Source organism: Tachyglossus aculeatus, chromosome 2, assembly GCF_015852505.1.
Source record: "Tachyglossus aculeatus isolate mTacAcu1 chromosome 2, mTacAcu1.pri, whole genome shotgun sequence".
NCBI lineage: Eukaryota > Metazoa > Chordata > Mammalia > Monotremata > Tachyglossidae > Tachyglossus > Tachyglossus aculeatus.
Genome location: NC_052067.1, coordinates 89,441,167 through 89,464,177, shown reverse-complemented (window position 1 = coordinate 89,464,177; position 23,011 = coordinate 89,441,167). Strand labels below are relative to the sequence as shown.

Below are 23,011 nucleotides of genomic sequence, written 5' to 3'. Positions count from 1 at the left end.
AGAGGAAAGAACAGGGGCACCCTGGCAAACTCATTTTACTGAAACTTAGCCATGTGTTTAGTTTTATTTTTTTATTAATGGTATTTGTTAAGCCCTTACTATGTGCCAGGCACTGTACTAAACACTGAGGCGGATACAAGTTAAACATGCCCCACATGGGGCTCACAGTCTTAATCCCCCTTTTAAAGATGAAGTAACCGAGGCACAGAGAAGTCAAGTGACTTACCCATTGGAGGCCTCCCTCCTATTGAATGAAGGAATTCTATTTCATGCCCAACTCCCAGCTCCGGTTTGTTCTCCTTCCCTAGATATATCTAACAGACTTGCTTTGTGAGGTAACAAGATTGACTTAGAGGAAGTGAAAACAATGAATTTCTTCTCTTATGGACAGGACTTAGTTTTTCATACTGAAATGCCCACAGACATACAAACACATTTCTCTCTCATTATTGCCTGTATAAATCTGCTAACACTTACTTAAGCATCTCTCCTATAAGTTCCTTTTTCATTAGAACCATCTTTCTAGATAACATAAACTGTACCAGCTTTGTGACCTTGGGCAAGTCACTTAACTTCTCTGTGCCTCAGTTACCTTATCTGTAAAATGGGGATGAAGACTGCGAGCCCCACATGGGGCAATCTGATTACCTTGTATCTACCCCAGCGCTTAGAACAGTGCTTGGCACACAGTAAGTGCTTAATAAATACCAACATTATTATTATTATTATTATTACTAGGAAAGCGAATGGGCTTCATCTCTGAACCGTGACTGCTTTGGAAATCCAGCTGTTTAATTAGTGTTCAGTGTCTCCGAGTGTTACCAGCAAGAGACCCCAGCATCCATTGTCTCAGAAGGACTTGGGTTCTAACCCCTGCTCTGCCATTTGTCTGCTGTGTGACCTAGCGCAAGTCACTTTACTTCTCTGGGCCTCAGTGACCTCATAGTACAATGGGGATTAAGACAGTGAACTCCATGTGGGATAGGGATTGTGTCCAACCAGATTTTCCTGCATCCACCCTGGAGATTAGAAAACTGCCCGACCCACATAAATTCCACAATTATTATTATTCTAAAGCTAAGCTGCCTTTGTGTGGAAAGCAGGATCATGGCCCACACACTTCAAGGTGGAACTGCAGTCTTTATGGTGTAATATATCCCCTTCTAGACTGTGAGCGCTTCAAGGAGGACCTGCAATCTTTATGGTGTAACATATCGCTTCCTGGACTGTGAGCTCATTATGGGCAGGGAATGTGTCTGTTGTTGCATTGTAATCTCCCAAGCGCTTAGTACAGTGTTTTGCACACAGTAAGTGCTCAATAAATGTGACTGATTCTAATCTCACTTAGTTGTTGCACCACAGCTCTCCTTCCCACTGAGAGGCACCATGACCCTGACACCCAATGTTCAAATGAGGAAAAGGAAGAGACACACAGAAACCAACTGAAACAAAATGACACTAATCATAACACTGATCTCCTACCCAGGAAAGGAAAAACAAAAAAATGGGAGGTATTAGAGGAGGAAATCAGGATAAAGGACTTCAGGCAAACTGATTGGGGAAACAATTCCTGCACCCACTTATTTTATTTTAACGGTATTTTTTAAGTACTTAAAAAGTACTTTAAAAGTACTTAAGTACTGGAGAAGCAGTGTGGCTCAGTGGAAAGAGCCCGGGCTTTGGAGTCAGAGGTCATGGGTTCATATCCCAGCTTTGCCAATTGTCAGCTGTGTGACTTTGGGCAAATCACTTAACTTCTCTGTGCCTCAGTTACCTCATCTGTAAACTGGGGATTAAGACTGTGAGCCCCTCCGTGGGACAACCTGATCACCTTGTAACCTCCCCGGCGCTTAGAACAGTGCTTTGCACATAGTAAGCGCTTAATAAATGCCATTATTATTAAGTACTTACTATGTGCCAGGCAGTGTATTAAGCCCTGGGGTATATACAAGCAGGATTGAGACGCAGCATGGCCTAGCGGCAAGACATAGGGCTTGGGAGTCAGAGGACATGGGTACTAATCCCGGCTCCGCACTTCTCCGCTGTGCGACCTTGGGCAAGTCACTTAACTTCTCTGTGGCTCAGTTGCCTCATCTGCAAAATGGGGATTAAGACTGTGAGCCCCATGTGGGACACCCTGATTACCTTGTATCTACCCCAGCGCTTAGAACAGTGCTTTGCACACAGTACACGCTTAAAAAATACCATAATTATTCTTATTATTACAAGCTAATCAAGTAGGACGCAGTCCTGGTTCCACATGGAGCTCCAGTCAATCTCCATTTGGCAGATGAGGCAACTGAGGCACAGAGTATTGAAGTGCTCATACAGCAGACAAGTGGCAGAGCTGGGATTAGAACATAGGTCCTTCCAACTCCCAGGCCCGCTCTCTATCCACTGAGCCAGGCTGCTTCTCATGCTTATCCCCAGAACTGAGCAGGAATGTGAGAATAATGAATGGATTATTTGAGAAACACCTTCAGATAGGTGAATGACTGACTACCACCCAGAAAAGATGGCTGTTGACACATGAACACACATTTCCCCTTGATAATTTGTATTTTACATTTTCAACTATGTTGTGATCAATAATTTCTACCTCCTTGGAACCCCTCTCAGGGTCACACCTGGAGAGTTTCCAGGACTCTACTAGTCTCAACTAAAGGAGGGATGGTCAAGCAGAGGCATATCCATTCTACTCCTAGCTTGGGCAAGCAAGCAAGCAAGTGGAAGACAACCTGCTACAAGTTAAAACTCCCCTGTCCCATGCGGCAGCATGGGAGAGAGTCAAGGGTGGAGACTCAGGTTTACTGTATGGAAGGAGGCAATGGTAAACCATTTCCATATTTTGACCAAGAAAATTATATGGATACACTACCAGAAAGATTGCTGATGGAGATCAGGACATTCTGGGAGAGATGTGTCCATAGCGTCACTACGGGTTGGTGATGACTCGACAGCATAAGACAAGACCTCCTTAGAAGGCATCAGTATTGCTTTCTCCAGTTTAAAGCTAAGAATGATGAACCCAGAAATAACTCACTCAAGCAGGTTTTGTAGGAGGGCTGAAATGAATGAACAACTTCTGGAACTACTCTAGAGCACACTACTTAACTAGTCCACAAATGGCCCAGTATCCTGCCTCTAGCTATGTGATTTTGGGCAAGTCACTTAGCCCTCATCTGTAGAATGGGGATGAAGCCTGGGAGCCCCACATGGGACACCCTGATTACCTTGTATCTACCCCAGCACTTAGAACAATGCTTGGCACATAGTAAGCACTAAACAAATGTCATCATTATCATTATTATTATTATTCTGGGGAAAAGTCACCTCAAACACAACCAATAAGTGGGGGGGAAATCAAACCAGGACCATCACTCTACTCTCAGCATATACCAGTCCCTCAGCACTTAGTACAGTGCCTGGCACATAGTAAGCACTTGACAAATGCCACAAAAAAAATAAAATAAAAGAGCTACCAAAAAGAGCACGGGCTTTGGAGTCAGAGGTCATGCGTTCGAATCCCGACTTCACCACACGACGGCTGTGTGACCTTGGGCAAGTCACTTAACTTCTCTGAGCCTCAGTTACCTCATCTGTAAAATGGGAATTGATTGTGAGCCCCACGTGGGGCAACCTGATCACCCTGTATCTCCCCCAGCGCTTAGAACAGTGCTCTGCACATAGTAAGCATTTAACAAATGCCATTATTATTATTATTATTATTATTATTATTATTATTATTATCACCTGCAGGTTTGCTTGGGGCCATTAATAATTGATGTTACATGGGAAGTGCACAATGCTAGTTTGGTATCTTTGATGTCCCACAGTTTGGAGGAAAGAGTCAATGTATTTATGGGTTGTTCTTTTTTTTTTTTTAAGTCCATGCAAGGCTGAGTTAAAATTGTTCCCAAAGTCCTTTAAAGATAGTCATTACATAAGACTTTGCAAAACTTTCAGAGTGAGAACTTAGGTCTATTAAATTGTTAATTGGAGGCCATCCAACAGTTTATCAGATACTCCAAGAAATAGCAATCTGACAAATATTTCTCCATAGAAATAAGGAGTGTTTTAAGTAAATACACTTATACAAAAAAGCGACTATTTTTATCATGGGCACAGATAATTATACCACTTAATCAGATCTTTTTGTGAACACCCACTGTAAAAACTGTTCTTATTTACATAACACTTTATAATCTAGGATGGTCAAAGTGCAACATCACACTGTAGCTTCGCTCCCCTATAATGAATGCTTCTCCTAACAACTTGGCCAGGATTTATGATACAAAATTTCCACCAGATTTTCCAGCCTCTGTGAGTTCTCATCCTTGCGCGGTCTTAAATGTTACAATGATGAAATACTCCAGGCTCAGTGCCTATATTTCCATCTCTGCCCTCAACTGGTTGCCCAATAAAAATTGCCGGTCGGACGTGCTTCTTGATCAAAGTATTTGTATCCTGGCATTGAACTGTATACTTCCACAGCTGAGCTCCAGGGAGCACAGCCCACCCTCTGGAGGAGCCATGGGAAGCACTTCTTCTCTCTTCTCCTGCCCCCTGGATTGGTCTCCACTGCCTGATTTATTATTAGTAGTAATGGTAGTAGTAGTAATACTACCATTTCTACTAATAATAATAACAATGGTATTGGTTTACCACTGCCTATGTGTCAAGCATTGCTCTAAGTGCTGGGGTAGAAACAAGATAACCAGAATGGACTGGACACAGTCCCTGTCCCACATGGGGCTCCCATTTGATGTGACATCAGTTATTACCGGCCCCAAGCAAACCTGCAGGTGATGATTAAGCAGTGGTAGCTATTATTTTTTTTATGGTGTTTGTTCAGTGTTTATTATGTGGCAGGCACTATACTAAGTGCTGAGGTAGATACAAGTTAATCAGGTTGGACACTGTCCATGTCCCATATGGGGCTCACAGTCTTAATCCCCATTTTATAGATGAGTTAATTGAAGCATGGAGAAGTGAAGTGACTTGCCCAAAGTCACACAGTGAGAAGTGGTGGAACAGAATTAGAACACATGTCCTTCTTGACTCTCAGGCCCGTTCTTTATCCACTAGGCCAAGCTTGATTTGAGCAGAGATAGTACTGGTATATTCTACTACTGCTCATACAGTGCTCCTGCTTTGCTCCTAAAGATAGCCCCTTGGGAACAGCTTTGGGAGAGATCTTTTAGGAAAATGTGGCCACCTCCTGCCCCAACCCTGACTCTAGATTGCTCCCACACTGAGAGAAAAAAATTGCACTGCCCCATACCCAATTCTTCCAGATATGTTTTCCTCTTTCTCCCTTCAGACCCTTCAAGGGACCTAAAATCAAGTTCCACTACTGCTTTCTCTCTTGATAGGTGAGCTCCAGATGAATCACTTTCTGGGAAGGGGACGGGCAAGCGGTTAGCTTGTGAGTATCCCACCGCTCATGGAGACCACTAGGGAACTTTATAAACAACATCAAGTCCTGCCTCACGGCTTGAATTTTGAAATTACTTTTCCAAAAACAAACAACAACAAAAAAACCAAGCTTCTTAACATATGAAAGGCATAGTGTACTAATGCAGATACCTGAAACCAGAATGTACAGGCAATGAATAACATGATTTGGGGATAATGATAATAATAATGATTATGATATTTGTTAAATGCTTACTATGTGCCAGGCACTGTACTAAGCACTGCATTAGACACAAGCAAATTGGGTTGGACACAGTCCCTGTCCCATGTGGGGCTCACAGTCTCAATCCCCATTTTACAGACGAGGTAACTGAGGCCCAGAGAAGTGAAGTGATCTGCCTAAGGTCATACAGCGGGCAAGTGGCGGAGCAGGGATTAGAACCCATGACCTTCTGACTCCTAGGCTCGTGCACGGTCCACAGAGCTATGCTGCTTCTCTTAATACTTTCTCACTAAAACAAAGTGAGGAATAAAGAAAGGTGGGGAGGGAAAGCATAAAAAGGTTGGAGGGATGATGGAAAAAGAGAAAAAAGAAAGCAATGGGAGAGAGGATGGGACAACGGTGGAAGATAAGTGCAGACATAAAAATGAAACTGGATTTCAGTGTTTCTGCATCTGTCTCAATGATATCCTCTCACAGCAGCCCAATTCTCTCACAGCAGCCCAATCACTTCCATTTCTTCAGCAGGATTTTCCTCAGCGTGTCAGTAGGAAAATTACTTCTAGTTATCACAAATACTCTTCAGCGTTCTTTTGTGCTGCCTCCCAAACCACCCCAAGCAGATTCCAACAATAATATATATTATGTAATATATATTTTATATATATAGTGGAGGGGGAGGGAAGGATGGGTGGACTGTAGTTCTGAGAGGTCATTAACTGTAGGAGAGGGATCAAAGCCCCTTGGAATACATCGATTACACCTCAACAAGTGTTGGGGGAATTCTTTGGGGGTGAAAACTTCTCAATCTCTTTAAAAACGTCCACAAATTATTCTGCAGCCAAATGATTAAAGGTCACTGCCATGTCATGAGGCACATTTTTAAGAGATAAATTCAATTTTGATTGCCATGCCAGTTTCCAGCCACAATTTAGACATAGAATCCAATTATCCATTTCATTTTCATTAATACCTCATGGGCTAGATCATTTATCATGTTTCATGATAATGATCAGAAAGCACACGGAAAGTGATTTCCGGAGGTAAAAAATGACCTACCATATTAGCATAGCTTACAAGATCCTGTCAACAACTACTATGGATAAATATGAGGCAATTAAATTTACAATGTGCAGGAGTGCTTGATATGCTCCGTGCTTCTTTAACAGCTGCCAAAAGTCTGGGTTGGCTAAATTCAGCTTACCAGTTGGGTGGCTTTAGTGGAGTAATTTAGTTCTTCATAACTAATCAGGAATCATTATGCCACTAGAGCACCAACAAGGGGGCCGTGCTCAGTGGCGGAAGATCTGGAGTTGGATCTTTTATCATCTTCCATTATTGCGGCTTGCCACCAAACCATCCATCACAAGCCTAGGACAGCTGGGAATGATAGCGTCTGACCCTCACGTTACTGCTCCTTCAACTTGGTCTCATCCATCTTTTGCATCATCCCGAGTCCTTGCAAATCATCACCTCCCTACTGCAAATCTGAGTGTAAACCTGTAATGCCTTTAACCTCGAGTGCTGCACTAATAATCACCAATTTCTCTTTGTGGCCAAACCACTGATCAAAAGCTACCATGGCTTCATAGCCCAGAAGTGGATACATAATAAAATATACACAAAACAGCCTGGCTGTTCAGAAGCTCATTCATTTTAGGATCTCACCTCCTTTATGCAGTGCCGGTCTCCAGCATTTCATTATACCTTTTTCAAATGATTTGTAGATTTAACTTGTAGAAATATAGATAACCGAAAAACACAAAATTGGATCAGAAAATGTAAGGTTCCTATTCAAAGCGTAAGAAGCCTAATGACAAACGCACACTGACAGAACATTTTAACCATAAAATTAGCATCACGTCGCTTAACACATTGAATCGCCGAGGTGCTTTCAAGTGACTGAAAGCCAGAAAACATTAAATATTTAAACACACAATCTGCCATCCATGGGCACCTTGCATTGAAAGATAAACTTGGGTTTCTACACAACGATGGTTAAAACAGGCTTCCCGGAGCAACTTGCAGCAGGGTGTTGGGTTATATGCCATAAGTTACCCAAGGCACCAGTGTGTTACTGCAGCTCCATTTGAATGCTGCTATAAATGTTTAATAAATCAAAATGATCAAAATGTGCCTGATGGCAGGTTTGGGAGTTGGTTTCCAATTCAAATTCTCTTTAATATATGGCTTCCTTGACATCTTGCATTGTCTGCCATCTAGGTTGAATTCCAACTACCTCTCTTTTCATCATCCCCTACCATCGACCAATCCGGTGGCCAGGATTATTTTTTCATAGTCCCACCCGATGCCCTGAAATGACAAGCTTGGTGGGGGTTTTGCAATCAAGAAAACGGCTGCAGGGAGGAGCTCTCTGTCTACCTTTAAGTAAATATTTTTCAACCACCCACTGAAGTGAACAGCATTTCACACAGGGATGAGAAATCTTGCTGGCTGCAGTCTTAAAGAGAAAAGGATTCTTTTTTTTTAAGAAGGGGGAGAGGAAAAACATGGCAGAAACAAACACAGAGGAGTAATCATGGGGGACATCCAGCTCTGAACTGCAGCAAAGGAGGCGGAGCCCAGATACAACATTTAAAGAGGGATTTCTTCGAGCTGAACTCCACTGCTCTCCTGACACAACACAGACCCCAAGCATAAAAAATTCTAAAAATGTTTTTGCAAAAAACATTAAGGTAGCCCACATATATAGATTTTTAAATGTTTCCTAAGACCTTGAATTCCCAAACTTCAGAATCTGTCAGCCTTAAGTGCTTAGTAAGGTGCTCCTATCAACCTTCGTATGAAACAAAAAGTCTTCACTACTGGCTTCGAAGCTCTCCATCACCTTGCTCCCTCCTACCTCACCTCCCTTCTCTCCTTCTACAGCCCAGCCCACAAACGCCACGCCTCTGCCACTGACCTCCTCACTGTGCCTTGTTCTCACGTGTCTTATCATCGACCCCTGGCCCACATCCTACCTCTGGTCTGGAATGCCCTCCCTCCACACATCTGCCAAACTAGCTCTCTTCCTCCCTTCAAAGTCCTACTGAGAGCTCATCTCCTCCAGGAGGTCTTCCCAGACTGAGCCCCCCACTTTTCCTCTCCTCCTCCTCCTCCCCTCCCCATCGCCCCCACTCCCTCCCTCTGCTCTACCCCCTTCCCTGCCTCACAGCACTTGGGTATATTTGTACATATTTATTATAATATTTATTTTATTAATGATGTGCATATATCATTTAATTCTGTTTATCTATTTTGATGCTATTGATGCCTGACTACTTGTTTTGTTGTCTGTCTCCCCCTTCTAGACCATGAGACCATTGTTGGGTAGGGATTGTTTTTATCTGTTGCCGAATTGTACTTTCCAAGCACTTAGTACAATGTTCTGCACACAGTAAGCACTCAATAAATATGACGGCATGAACTGAATGAATGAATGAAAGAAGGCGCTCAAGAAATACCACTGAATGATTGAATGAATGAATGAAAGCAAGCACTCAATAAATACCACTGATTGATTGCCATTAGGTATCGTTTTGCCCAGTGCATTTGGGAAAGGGTAGAGGGAGAAGATGGTGATTTGGATATGGTGAAATTTATAGTGATCAAGTCCAACCCAAATACAAGCACATACTCTCCCAAATACTTGAATTAGAAGTATATTCATTCCCTCCAAAGTACTGTCATATCACTTCTTTAGTCCTCACAACATTCCTCTGTGTGAGAGAGAGGCAGGTAAGGTTATCTACATTTTTCACGTGAGAAAAGTGATGTCCAGAGAGGTTAAATGACATGCACATGACCACACAGGCAGGAATTAGAACTAGAGCTCTGGTAGACTGTAAGTTCCTTGTGGGCAGGGAGTGTGTCTACCAACTCTGTTATAATATACTCTCCCTAATTCTTAGTATCGGGCCCTGCACATGGTAAGTGCTCAATAAATACCATTGACTGATTGACTCTGACATCCATGTTCTTTCTTCTAGAACACCTTGCCTTCCCAAAGTCTGTGATAGATGCTGAAAAGTGCCTCTATCTCTCCATTTTATAAACAATATTTTGAATCCTAGTGCAGAATGTTCCTTTAACAATGCATTTCATCCCATAAACACTCTCTTTCTAACCTGCTAACACAATCCAACCCCAATTCCTCTCTTTTTTTTCTGGTATTTTTTAAGTTCTTACTATGTCCCAGGCATTGTTCTAAACACTGGCATAGATACGAGAAAATCAGGTTGGACACATATCTGTAATTTATTTATTATAGCTGCCATTTATTTATTTATTTGTCTGTCTCCCCCTCTAGACCGATAGCTCGTTGTGGGCAGGGAATGCGGCTGTTATATTGTTAGAGTTGTACTCTCCCAAGTGCTCAGTACAGAGCTCTGCACACGGTAAATGCTAAATAAATATGATTGATGGCCCATGTCCCACATGGTCTTAATCCCCATTTTGCGGATGACGCAACTGAGGCACAGAGAAGTGAAGTGACTTGCCCGAGGTCACAGATCAGACAAGCGGCAGAGCTGGGATTAGAACCCTGGTCCTTTGACTCCCAGGCTTGTGCTCTATCCATTGGAAAACACTGCCTCCCTTTCACTTTCAAGGAATGAATGTGTATATAAGTAAACTTGTTGAGTGGCCTGAACCTCAACACAATCCATCCAGGGAAGAGTTCCCACCCCTCCTATCAGTTGAGGAGAGGGGAATATCCCATCCTGGATGCTCCCATGTGCTTGGCAGCCTGGTCCCTGCCCCCACCCTGGCTCCCTGCTCCAAAAGGCTGCTGGACAGTGTGGGAAGGAGGCAGGCTAAATTCAAGCCCCTACTCTAGTCCAACCCTCAGGGCCAACTCAGGGGAAATTCTACCCATATGACTGTCAGTGCCCTCCAGTTATCACCCCATCTCCCTCCTACCTTTCCTTTCCACACTCCTCAAATAAGCTGTTTATACCCGCTGCCTCCTCTTCCTCTCCTCAACCCCCTACAGTCTGGCTTCCATCTCCTCCACTCCCCTGAAACATCCCTCCTCCTAGGTCACCAATGGTCTCCTTCTTGCCAAATCCAGACTAAACCTTCTTGATTTCTTAGCTAGCTTGGACACTGTGGACCATGCCCTTCTCTCAGAAACACTAACAGCTTCACAGATACTGGTCTCCCCTTTCATTCATTCAATCGTATTTATTGAGAGCTTACTGTGTGCAAAACATTGTACTAAGCCCTTGGGAAAGTACCGTACAACAACAGGCACATTTTCAGCCCATGACAAGCTCACAGCTTACGAGGGAGAAAAATATTAATGTATATGAATAAATAAGTTGCAGATATACACATATGTGATGTGGGGCTGGGAGGATGAATGAAGGGAGAAAGTCAGGGCGCTATAGAAGGGAGTTGGAGAAGAGGAGAGAAGGGCTTAGTCAGGACAGGCTTCTTGGAGATGTGTCTTGTTCATTCATTCATTCAATCGTATTTATTGAGCATTTATGTGTGTGCAGAGCACTGTACTCAGCACTTGGGAAGTACAAGTCGGCAGTTCTCCTCCTACCTCTCTGACTGCTCTTTCTCAGTCTCCTCTCCTGCCTCCAACCCTCTAACAATGGAGGTCCTCAAAACTTAGTTCTGGGTCTCCCTATATTGTCCATTTACCCCAATCCTCTTGGAGAACTCATTTGCTTCCAAGGTTTCAACTGCTCTTTCTACATGGATGACTCCTAAATCTAGCCCCGACCTCTGTCTTTCTCTGCAATCTTACATTTTCTCCCGCACTCGGAACATCTCTACCTGGATGTTCTGCAGGCTCCTTACCTTCCCAACCAAACCCTCTCCTCCCTATAACTCTCCCATCACTGCAGACAACACCACTATCCTCCTGGTCTCTCAAGCCTTCAGACTTGACATTATCCTCAGCTTGTCCCTCTTATTCAACCAGCATATTCAATTTATCCCCATATCCTGTCAGTTCTATTTTCGCAACATCACTAGAATCTGTTCTTCCCTCTCCATCAACACTGCTACCATGCAGATCCAAGCACTTATCATATCCCGCCTAGATCACTGCATCAGACTCCTCATTGAGCACCCTACCTCCAGACTCACCAAGTCCCATGTGGGACAAGGACTGTGTCTGTTTAGATTATCTTCTGCCCGCCCCAGTGCTTAGTAATAATAATAATGATGGCATTTATTAAGTGCTTACTATGTGCAAAGCACTGTTCTAAGCACTAGGGAGGTTACAAGGTGATCAGGTTGTCCCACGGGGGGTTCACAGTCTTAATCCCCATTTTACAGATGAGGTAACTGAGGCACAGAGAAGTTAAGTGAGTTGCCCACAGTCACACAGCTGACAATTGGCAGAGACGGGATTTGAACCCCTGACCTCTGACTCCAAAGCCCGTGCTCTTTCCACTGAGCCACACTGCTTCCCCAATTTGGCACAGAGTAAGTGCTTAACAAATGCCAGATTATCCAGACTTTTTCCACTTCAGTTCATACATCACTCCACTGCTCATATCATTTTCTTTAAAAATGTATTGTGCCCTGTTCTCTCCACTCCTCAAACCTCCAATGGTTCCCATCAATACCCACCTCAAACAGAAACTCCTTACCATTGGTTTTAGAGAAGAAATGAGGCTTAGTGGATAGAACACAGGCCTGGGAGACAGAAGGACCTGGGATCTAATCCCAGCTCCTCAGTTTGTCTCTGGGTAATCCTGGGCAAATCACTTCACTTCTCTGTGTCTCAGTTAGCTCACCTGTAAAATGGGGTTTAGGACTGTGAGCTTCGGTGGCTTAGTGGAAAGAGCATGGGTTTGGGAGTCAGATGACCTGGGTTTTAATCCTGGCTCTGCTGCTTGTTTGCTCTGTGACCTTGGGCAAGTCACTTAACTTTTCTGGGAGTCAGTTACCTCATCTGTAAAATGGGGAAAAAGTGTAAGCCCCACATGGGACAACCTGATTACCCTGTATCTACCCCAGTGCTTAGAACAGTACTTAGCACATAGTAAGTGTTTAACAAATACCATAATTATTATTATTATGTGAGACAGGGACTGGTCCAACCTGATTAGCTTGCATCTCCTCCATCACTTAGTACAATTCTCTGCCCACAGTAAGCGCTTAAGGAATATGACAGATTGGCTGATTTAAGGCACTCAATCATCTCTCTCCTTCTTACCAATCCTCAGTCCTCTCCCACTACAATCTAGCTTGTACACTTCACTTTGTACTTTTTGGTACACCGGCCTCTTCAGCCACACATGTACTCAGAGGTGAACTTCACTGTCTGTGACATCTTCTAATAGCTCATTGTGGGAAGGGAATGTGTCTGTTTCTTGTGATATTGTACTCTCCAAGCCCATAGTACAGTGCTCTGAATACAGTAAGTGCCCCAAAATAGGATTGAGTGAATGAATCCAAGGATGACGATGAAGCAAAATGGATCCTTTGAGATTGGGGGCAAAGACATGGGAGAGAGAAAAAGAGGAGGTGGGGGAACAACAGAACAAAACAAAAGCAACAAAATACCAGATCTGTTGTTCACGGTATTTTCTTGTTTTTCTTTTGTTTTATGGTATTTGCTTAGTGCTTAGAGCACTGTTCAGGCACTGGGGTGGAGAAAAGAGAATGAGAAGCAGCATGGCCTAGTGGAAAGAAAACAGGCCTGGGAGTCAGAGGACACGGGTTCTAATCCTGGGTCTGCCACAGGTCTGCTTTGTTACCTTGGGCAAGTCACTTAACTTCTCTGTGCCTCAATTACCTCATCTGTAAAATGGGGATTAAGACTGTGAGCCCCATGAAGGCCAGGGACTGTGTCCTAACTTTCATTACCCTGATTACCTTGTATCTACCCCAGACTTAGAACAGTGCTTGGCACTCAGTAAAGGCTTAAAAAATACCACAATTATTACTATTAGTAAGCTAATCAGGTTGGACAAAGTCCCTGTCCCACATGGGGCTTGCAGTCTAAGTACCTACTTGCCAGTGTACTGAATACAAATGTAATACATCTCTCAAACATAAGTGTGATAGAATTTAATGTGTAGAATTGAAAGATCAATTCATGCTTGACGAAGTTTCTTGCAGGACCCCACAGTGGGAAATAAGAGTGTGCTATATGCAAGCTTGTGCTGTATTTCATCATGTACTAGGTATTTTGAACTTTGAACCAGGTGACTGGCACAACCAAAATCTTCATGAGAGCAGACTCGAGATGATTGTTCATTGTGGGTAGGGAATGTGTCTGTTAATTGTTGTATTGTACTCTCCCAAGCTTTTAGTAGACACACTAAATAACCAACCTTCAATAAATATGATCGGATAAATGAATGATTCTCAGTCCCAATTCTCAAAGGAAACCCTTGGTTAAAATGAAGAGTAGAAGGCATTCCAATTTCCTATTTCCATATCCCCTACAAATATTGTCCAAAACAATGCAAATTTTTCTTGATGAAATTTGAATGAAAAGGTAATTCCCCCCATTCCTCCCCCACGCCCCCCCCCCCCCCACAAAAAACCCAACAAAAACAACTGCATGCAGTTGAATTAACAGGTATCCCAACAGAGAGCAACAGCATAAGTAGCAATAGAAAGATTTTCTAGTCTGGAAGAATTAAAAGGCCATGAGCCTGATGGCTTTGTCATGGAAACCAGTTAATGACCACCACTATACCAAGAGTTCTTGTCTTGAACTAGAGTTTCTAGCATTCAATTCCTGGCTTGCAAATCCACTGGCATGTAATGCCAAGTTAAAAAGTGCTTTCTCTTCCAGTTTTAAAAAATTAAGGGTTAAAAGAAAGTATATGTCAAGGAGCAGCATTGCCTAGTGGTTAAAGCTTATGTCTGGCAGTCAGAAAGACCTGGGTTCTAATCCTGACTCTGCTACTTGTCTGCTGTGTGACTTTGGGCAAGTCACCTCAATTCTCTGTGCCTCAGTTACCTCATCTGTTAAATGGAGGATAAGACTATGAGCCCTGTGTGGGATATGGGCTATGTCCAACCTGATTACCTATTCCAGAGTTTAGAAAAGTGCTTGACACATAGTAAGAGCATAACAAATACCATAAAAAATAAAATATTATCTAGGGTTGGTAGAAGAATGCTTCAATCAATCGTATTTATTGAGTACCGACTGTGTACTTGTATACTTAAGTGCTTAAGAGAGTACAATGTTAACATCAAAAACATGATTGCCTAGTAATAACATAATTCAAATAAAGTTTGGCTTGTCTAAAATAAATTTTGCCCCTGCTTCACATTACTGGCCAGGACCTAGAGAAGCAGCGTAGCTCAGTGGAAAGAGCCCGGGCTTTGGAGTCAGGGGTCATGGGTTCAAATCCCAGCTCCGCCAATTGTCAGCTGTGTGACTTTGGGGAAGTCACTTAACTTCTCTGTGCCTCAGTTACCTCATCTGTAAAATGGGGATTAAGACTGTGAGCCCCACGTGGGACAACCTGATCACCTTGTGTCCCCCCAGTGCTTACAACAGTGCTTTCCACATAGTAAGCGCTTGACAAATACCATCATTATTATTATTCCCTAGAAAGCAAGCTATGGCTAAAAACATCAGCCATTTCAACCTAATTTCCCTGCTTTGCACATCCAAATTTTAGCCTACTGAGCAAAAGCTGCTCTTTGTCACTTTGTATTCTCCGATACCCATTGCTGTCAATAAAGCGTGGCCTCAACAAACTGAAGACATTACCTATCATTACTCAAAATGATCCGGAAGCCATACTAGCCCTTGACAAAGTAACTTGCGTTTCAGAGTTCTTTGTTTCCCCTTTTCCTTCTTGTGGCTGGGAGAACATATAGATCAATACTCTTCAGCATGAGAATCCGGCAGAGAAATTTTCATTTGTTACAAACAGCTACAAAAGAAGCCCTAAGCACACTCTGTCACTTTCAGTTAAGGAGGAAACACACTAATAAACTCTTACCCTTGGGTCATCTTTGACAACGGGCAATACTATGCCAGTTCTTATTAAAGACGATTCATATCAGTGGCCCAAAAATTTCTTTTAAAATTACCATCTTTTGTATTCATATAGCAGGATGTCAGATCTGAAGTGCCACTGAGATGTAGCACCTGCCACAACGGTTAATTTTCAGCACTGTTTCAACACCAGGATAGCCATCCCCAAGGGCATGTTTTTGGTTAACCGGATTTAATGGTGCTTATCCAGAAACGGAAAAAAATGTATTATGGCATATTGGTTTTCTACTGAAGCAATCAGCAATGAATCATATATTCTTACAATGATATCACGAAGACCCCCTAAAAAATTGTCAAATCATCTGAACACACACAAAAAAATGCTCTGAATTTTCAGCTCTGACTCAGGTCAGGGAACTTTACCTCAACCTCCAAAATTTATAAGCTACACCGTTTGTTTAGCTCACGAAGCTCTTTAATGCCACCAAATGCTCCACCTTCCCAAGACTACTTAGGAAAGAAAATCTTCTTCTGCACCTTAACGCGTCTGATTTGGTTGGGGTAGATACACGATTGTCAGGTTGGACTCCGTCCCTGTCCCTCATGGGGCTCACAGTCTTAATCCCCATTTTACAGATGAGGTAACTGAAGCACAGAGAACTGAAGTGACTTGCCCAAGGTCACACAGAAGACAAGTGGTGGAGCCAGGATTAGACCCAGGTCCTTCTGAATTCCAGGCCCATGCTCCATCCACTAGGTCACCCTGCTTCACGCTTTCCTTTCTTATTATAAAACTAGGGTTTATAGAAGCAGAGAAACAGCATGGCTCAGTGGATAGAGCATGGGCCTGGACGTCAGAAGGTTGTGGGTTCTAATCCAAGCTCTGCCACTTGTCTGCTGTGTGACTTTGGGCAAGCCACTTCACTTCTCTGGGCCTCAATTACTTCATCTGTAATATAGGGATTGAGCCCAGTGTGGGACAGGAACTGTGTCCAATCTCATCTGTTGTATCCACCCCAGCCCTTTGTAGAGTGCCTGGCACAAAGTAAGGGCTTAACAAATACCACAATTATTATTATTATTAGAGGGCACTCTTCCATCCCCCAACATAAATGTGAATTCTCACACCCATAGAATCCAAGCATTGTTGCTCTATTGAAAGCAACCTTCCTTTTTAGACTGTGAGCCCACTGTTGGGTAGGGACTGTCTCTATGTGATGCCAACTTGTACTTCCCAAGCGCTTAGTACAGTGCTCTGCACATAGTAAGCGCTCAATAAATACGATTGATTGATTTTGTAAGCTGCCATTAAGAAACTGTCACAGCATTTTTTAAAGGCAGAACTCCACTTTTAGGCTCAACACAGTACGTTTCAGAAACACTCCACAAAGTTGAAGGGAAGAGCTTAAAGTGATGACTCCCTCAGGCCACAACAAGATTTGTTATTTAATAATTGTGTTGTTATGTGCTTACTCTGTACCAAGTACTCTGCTAAATGCTGGGGCAGATTGAAGATCATTCATTCATTCAATCGTATTTATTGAGCGCTTACTGTGTGCAGAGCATTGTACTAAGCACTTGGGAAGTACAAGTTGGCAACATATAGAGACAGTTCCTACCCAACAGTGGGCTCACAGTCTAGAAGGGGGAGACAGAGAACAAAACAAAACATATTAACAAAATAAAATAAAGAGAATATCTTCAGAATGGACAGTCATGGGGCTTACAACCTATCTGTATACTTCCTGGAAATATATAAAGAATGCAATAAATGCTGATTTGAGATCATCCATCACAAAAACAGTCTTAAAAATAGCAAAACTGGTCAAGATCTTTTAGATGCATTACAGGATTGGGTATTTTATGGAGTCGTGTCAGTGGGAAGCACTTGCTAGGTACTGGACTGTTAAACTTTTCAACCAGATCCTTAATTTTGATTTTCTAATCATCCAATATTTTGTAATGCAATACTTTAAGTAATGATTTGAAATAAAGAACTTGGGGCTAAAATAAGAAAACGAAACAAAAACAAATGAAAAAACCTCCTGCAGATTCACCCTGCAGTTAAGCAAAAGGGTGCCAAATACTGTGTAATTTCTCATCTGGAAAAATTGTGAAGTGCATTCATGCCTTCCCTAAAAAGTGACAAAAATAAACACTTTAAAATATTTTAAAACAGTGATAAGAAAAAATATAGTTTACATGACCCAGTAGAAATATAAATATGTTCAAATAAAAAGAATCAGTTTTCTATTTGGACAAATGAACAACTTTCAATTCTTATCTTTCATAATCTACTCATTAAAAAGGCACCTTGGGCTAATACACAAGAGATCTGTACCATAAGCACTTGGATATTCACCCATTCTACCGCCCAACCCCAGAGCATTGTTTAATGGTATTTGTTAATAATAATAATAATGATAGTAATAATAATAATGGCATTTGTTAAGTGCTTACTATGTGTGAAGCACTGTTCTAAGCGCTGGGGGGTGGATAGAAGGTGATCAGGTTGTCCCACATGGGGCTCACAGTCTTCATTCCCATTTTACAGACGAGGTAACTGAGGCTCAGAGAAGTTAAGTGGCTTGCCCAAAGTCACACAGCTGATGAGTGGCAGAGCCAGGATTAAAACCCATGACCTCTGACTCCCAAGCCTGGGCTCTTTCCACAGAGCCATGCTGCTCTCACTTACTATGTGTCAAGCACTGTCTAAGCACTGGAGTAGATACACATTTATCCGTTTGGACATAGTGACTGTTCCACATGGGGCTCACAGTTTAAGTAGGAGGGAGGTGAATTTAATCCCCTTTTTACAGAAGAGGTAACTGAGGCACAAAGAAGGTAAGTGGCTTGATTGCTGTAGACGGTAAGTTCATTATGGACAGGGAACATATCTACCACCTCTGTTATACTGTATTCTCCTGAGTGCTTAGTACAGTGCTCTGTACACAGTAAGTGCTCAAATACTACTAATTGATTGAATTGGCAGAGTTGGGATTAGGAACCACATCCTCTGACTCCTGGGCCCATGCTCATTCTGCTAAACCATGCTTGCTTCTCTTAAGAATGTATCTTCAAACTCTGTTGCTTCCTCCAAACCATAATTAATTTTAGGATCTGTCTCCCTTCCCCTCCCACTCCTCTTTTGAGTAAGCTCCTCCTTGAGGGCAGGGATCTTGTCTATTAACTCTATTATGCCATCCCAAGACCTTAGTACAGTGCTCTGCACAGAGTAAGAGCTTAATAAATATGACTGATTGACTGTGATAGGTCATCAGCCACAAAGAACAAAAAGCTACTCTTGTAGAGAAGCTTGTCGGAGCATTTCAAAAGCTGTAGCAAGATAGTGACATTGAACAGTTTAGATGAAGGTGAACTTTACACTGTGGTAAAAGCAGAGCATTATCTCGAAATGAGAAAGTGCTGTGAGAAACTTGGTCGTTAAAATGCAATATGCTATTGTTTTTGTTTTTGTTTTTTAAGTGCAAAAGGAAGACCATAGTGTTAGGGGGTACCTGTATGTATTTTGTTTAGCCATTTAAATCACTTAGTGCTATAAAATGAAAACTGTGGACTTTACCTCGTACAATAAGTTGAGCAAAATTGGACACTCCAGAACCTCTCTCAGACTGAGTGACACAGCGGTAGAGATCCTGATCAGTTTGGGTCACTTCTTGCAATCTGAAGGAAGCAGCAAATCTTCTATGATTGATATTTTTGGTCTGGGCCACTGGAATGTCTTCTCCATTTCGCCTCTGTGAAGAACATACAATATCATGAAAGAAATCCGTAAGCAGACCAGGTTTGGCATCACCGAACAACCAAGAATACTGGCATCATCAATGAGCCTTTTGCTTGCAACTAAAGAGAAACTCGATCATGAAACACATGGTAGCAGCCTAGAAAATTTCCCATCAGCTTTACCATTTATCCCATTGTGCTAAAGATTCTAAATCTCAATAGCATTTGGAATTAAAAGTATAAAGAAATTAAGGGTACAGGAATGGGCCTGGGTCATAGTTTGGAATTTTAGTCAAATGTAAACCAAACTCAGCAGTTTAAGGTCTTTTCAGCCCCTTTCATTAGAAAGGCTAATTGCACGGCTGATTTAAACCATCACAACTCAAATGGTCAAAGGGGAAGCAGCATGGCCTAGTGAAAAGACCACGGGCCCGAGAGTCAGACGACTTGGCCTTTAATTCCGGCTCTGCCACTTGTCTGCTGTTGATCTTGGGCAAGTCGCTTGACTTCTCTGTGCTTCCGTTACCTGGTCTGTAAAATGAGGATTAATCAATCAAACAATCAATCGTATTTATTGAGCACTTACTGTGTGCAGAGCACTGTACTAAGCGCTTGGGAAGTACAAGTTGGCAACATATAGAGACAGTCCCTACCCAACAGTGGGCTCACAGTCTAGAAAGGGGAGACAGAGAACAAAACCAAACATATTAACAAAACAAAATAGATAAGTACAAGTAAAACAAACAAATAAATAAATAGAGTAATAAACATGTACAAACATATATACATATATACAGGTGCTGTGGGGAAGGGAAGGAGGTAAGATGGGGGGATGGAGAGGGGGACGAGGGGGAGAGGAAGGAAGGGGCTCAGGCTGGGAAGGCCTCCTGGAGGAGGTGAGCTCTCAGTAGGGCCCTGAAGGGGGGAAGCGAGCTAGCTTGGCGGATGGGCAGAGGGAGGGCATTCCAGGCCAGGGGGATGATGTGGGCCGGGGGTCGACGGCGGGACAGGCGAGAACGAGGCACAGTGAGGTGATTAGCGGCGGAGAAGCGGAGGGTGCGGGCTGGGCTGGAGAAGGAGAGAAGGGAGGTGAGGTAGGAGGGGGCGAGGTGATGGACAGCCTTGAAGCCCAGGGTGAGGAGTTTCTGCCTGATGCGCAGATTGATTAGTAGCCACTGGAGATTTTTGAGGAGAGGAGTAACATGCCCAGAGCGTTTCTGGACAAAGACAATCCGGGCAGCAGCATGAAGTATGGATTGAAGTGGGGAGAGACACGAGGATGGGAGATCAGAGAGAAGGCTGGTGCAGAAGTCCAGACGGGATAGGATAAGAGCTTGAACGAGCAGGGTAGCGGTTTGGATGGAGAGGAAAGGGCGGATCTTGGCAATGTTACGGAGCTGAGACCGGCAGGTTTTGGTGACGGCTTGGATGTGAGGGGTGAATGAGAAAGCGGAGTCGAGGATGACACCAAGCTTGTGGGCTTGTGAGACAGGAAGGATGGTAGTGTCGTCAACAGTGATGGGAAAGTCAGGGAGTGGGCAGGGTTTGGGAGGGAAGACAAGGAGTTTAGTCTTGGACATGTTGAGTTTTAGGTGGCGGGCAGACATATGAGCCCTATGTGTGGAACAGGGACTGTATCTAATTTGATTATGTCTTCTCCAGCACTTAGTACAGTACCTTAACAAATACCATTTAAAAAATCCACCAAAACAGCATGGCTGAGTGGACACAGTGCAGGCCTTAGATTTGGAGGGCCGGGGTTCTAATCCTTACTTTGCCAATTTCCTGCTGTTTATCCTTGGGCAAGTCATTTAACTTCTCTGTGCCTCAGTTACCTCATCTTTAAAACGGGGATTAAATCCTCTTCCCTCCCATTTAGACTCTGAGCCCCATGTGGATTAAGAACTGTGTCCAACCTGACAAACTTGTACATACCCCAGTGCTTAGAACAGTGCTTGACTTACAGTAAGCACTTAAACACCACTAAAAAAAGGGTCTCAGCACTTGAATTCCATTATGTTTCTCTTCAAAATAAAAAATGTCCCCTTTGAACATAAAACACTGACAGTACTTTCCTCCTTCCCAGATACCTGCACAATCCTCCTGGACTTCTTAATTTCTCTCTCTGGTAATTCTTGTGAACATGAGGGTTTGCAGTGATAATTATGAATCTGAAGGCCACAGCATGGCTATTTTAACTTACTTGTCAATTTATCAAAATGGGCATCAACTGTCAGGATAAAGGTGTTATCTCTTTGCACCACATCACCAGGTTATCTAAAGAGACACTAGGCACGGCTCTTTTATATGTCTTAAAGGGGCAACAGGTCCCTCGGTGTTTGCGGTAGCCATACGGTAATAGTAGTAGTTGGAAAAAGGAGATATCTGAGACTTCTTATGCTACCGTCTGATTTGTTAATCAACGTTTCAGTAAGCACTCACCCTGTGCATTGCACTGTCCATCAGTCAGTCAGTCAATCATATTTACTGAGTGCTATGTGCAGAGCACTCTACTAAGCACTTGGGAGAGTACAATATAACAAACACATTCCCTGGCCACAACGAGCTTATAGTCTAGAGGGAGAGAAAGATATTAATATAAATAAAATTACAGCTATGTACATAAGCACTGCACTGAACTAAGTGCTGTGGGCAGCTATAAAGAAAGAAGGAAAAATGATCTTTTCCCTAAGTGGCTTCCAGACTAAAGAGAAAGTCCTGAAGTTGAGGGAATTTGACTCTGTTGCTCACTACATAACACTGGGCCGGATGCCTATGCAAACTACCTCATTCCCTGTGTGATTAAATTGAATAGTAGCATGCAATGATTATTTACACTGTGTGATGACATCCTGAGGATTAATGTAACGATGTGATTAATGTAACGAAGTTTGCAAAATGCTTTGAGCTCCTGCGAAGCTATACTGTAGAAATAACTAATTTTTTTTCGCTCTTTTTTCCTGCACCAACCCAAACTGGTCACTCCAGGATTTGCTGGCTAAGAGGGTCGGAGGCTCAAAGAGAAAGAAAAGAAGAAAGAAATAGACCTAAGAACATCTGAAGAATATATCAGAACAGGAGAAAACCTGTGAGGGAGCAGAGGTTAATGGAAGCAACAGCAAAAATAAGAAGAAACATAAGAAAGACACATTAGAGAGGTTTTTTTAAGAGAATCAATCAATCATATTTATTGATTGCTTACTGTGTACAGAACACTAAGTAAGCACTTGGGAAAGTACAATATAACAGAGTTCTTAACCAGGTTCCCTACACATAACAGAATGAGAAAGCATTCACGTTCAAGCGTGAGATAAAAAAAAAGTATTCAGATTCCACATTCCCCATTAATAGATTTTTTACAATGCTTCTTGCCTTCGTCAACCCTGGAAATGATCCTAAGTCTCTAACCCAGATCTTCCAAATGTTCACACGAAACACTGCCACCGGGCTACTGTGCCAGCAAGCTGGAACTTAATAAAAATGAAAGCCTCCAGCAAAAGAAAAAAAATAGAGAAAATAAAAGCTGCATATGTATGTTTTCTGGCCTTCTGGCATGTAATACAGCACTTTCTTTTACATCTTGAATTTATGGCCTGGCTGCATACTTCCATCCTATTTCAAAAGATGCCCTTTCCTACTGAAAAAAGAGAGACCATTATAAATTACCTGGGCTTTAAAAAGATGGGCTTGGA

The 23,011-nt window shown here is 42.7% G+C and overlaps 1 protein-coding gene across 8 annotated transcripts in view; it reads right to left on the bottom strand.

Moving 5' to 3' along the window:
* The window catches only part of PTPRK (protein tyrosine phosphatase receptor type K), a 703,591-nt gene that overhangs the window by 283,055 nt on the left and 397,525 nt on the right, over nucleotides 1-23,011 (bottom strand). For all 8 annotated transcript variants that reach the window (XM_038759705.1, XM_038759712.1, XM_038759671.1 and 5 more), the window contains one exon: nucleotides 19,159-19,333. In XM_038759705.1, coding sequence (XP_038615633.1) covers nucleotides 19,159-19,333 — 175 coding nt within the window. The remainder of the gene's footprint in view (nucleotides 1-19,158; nucleotides 19,334-23,011) is intronic.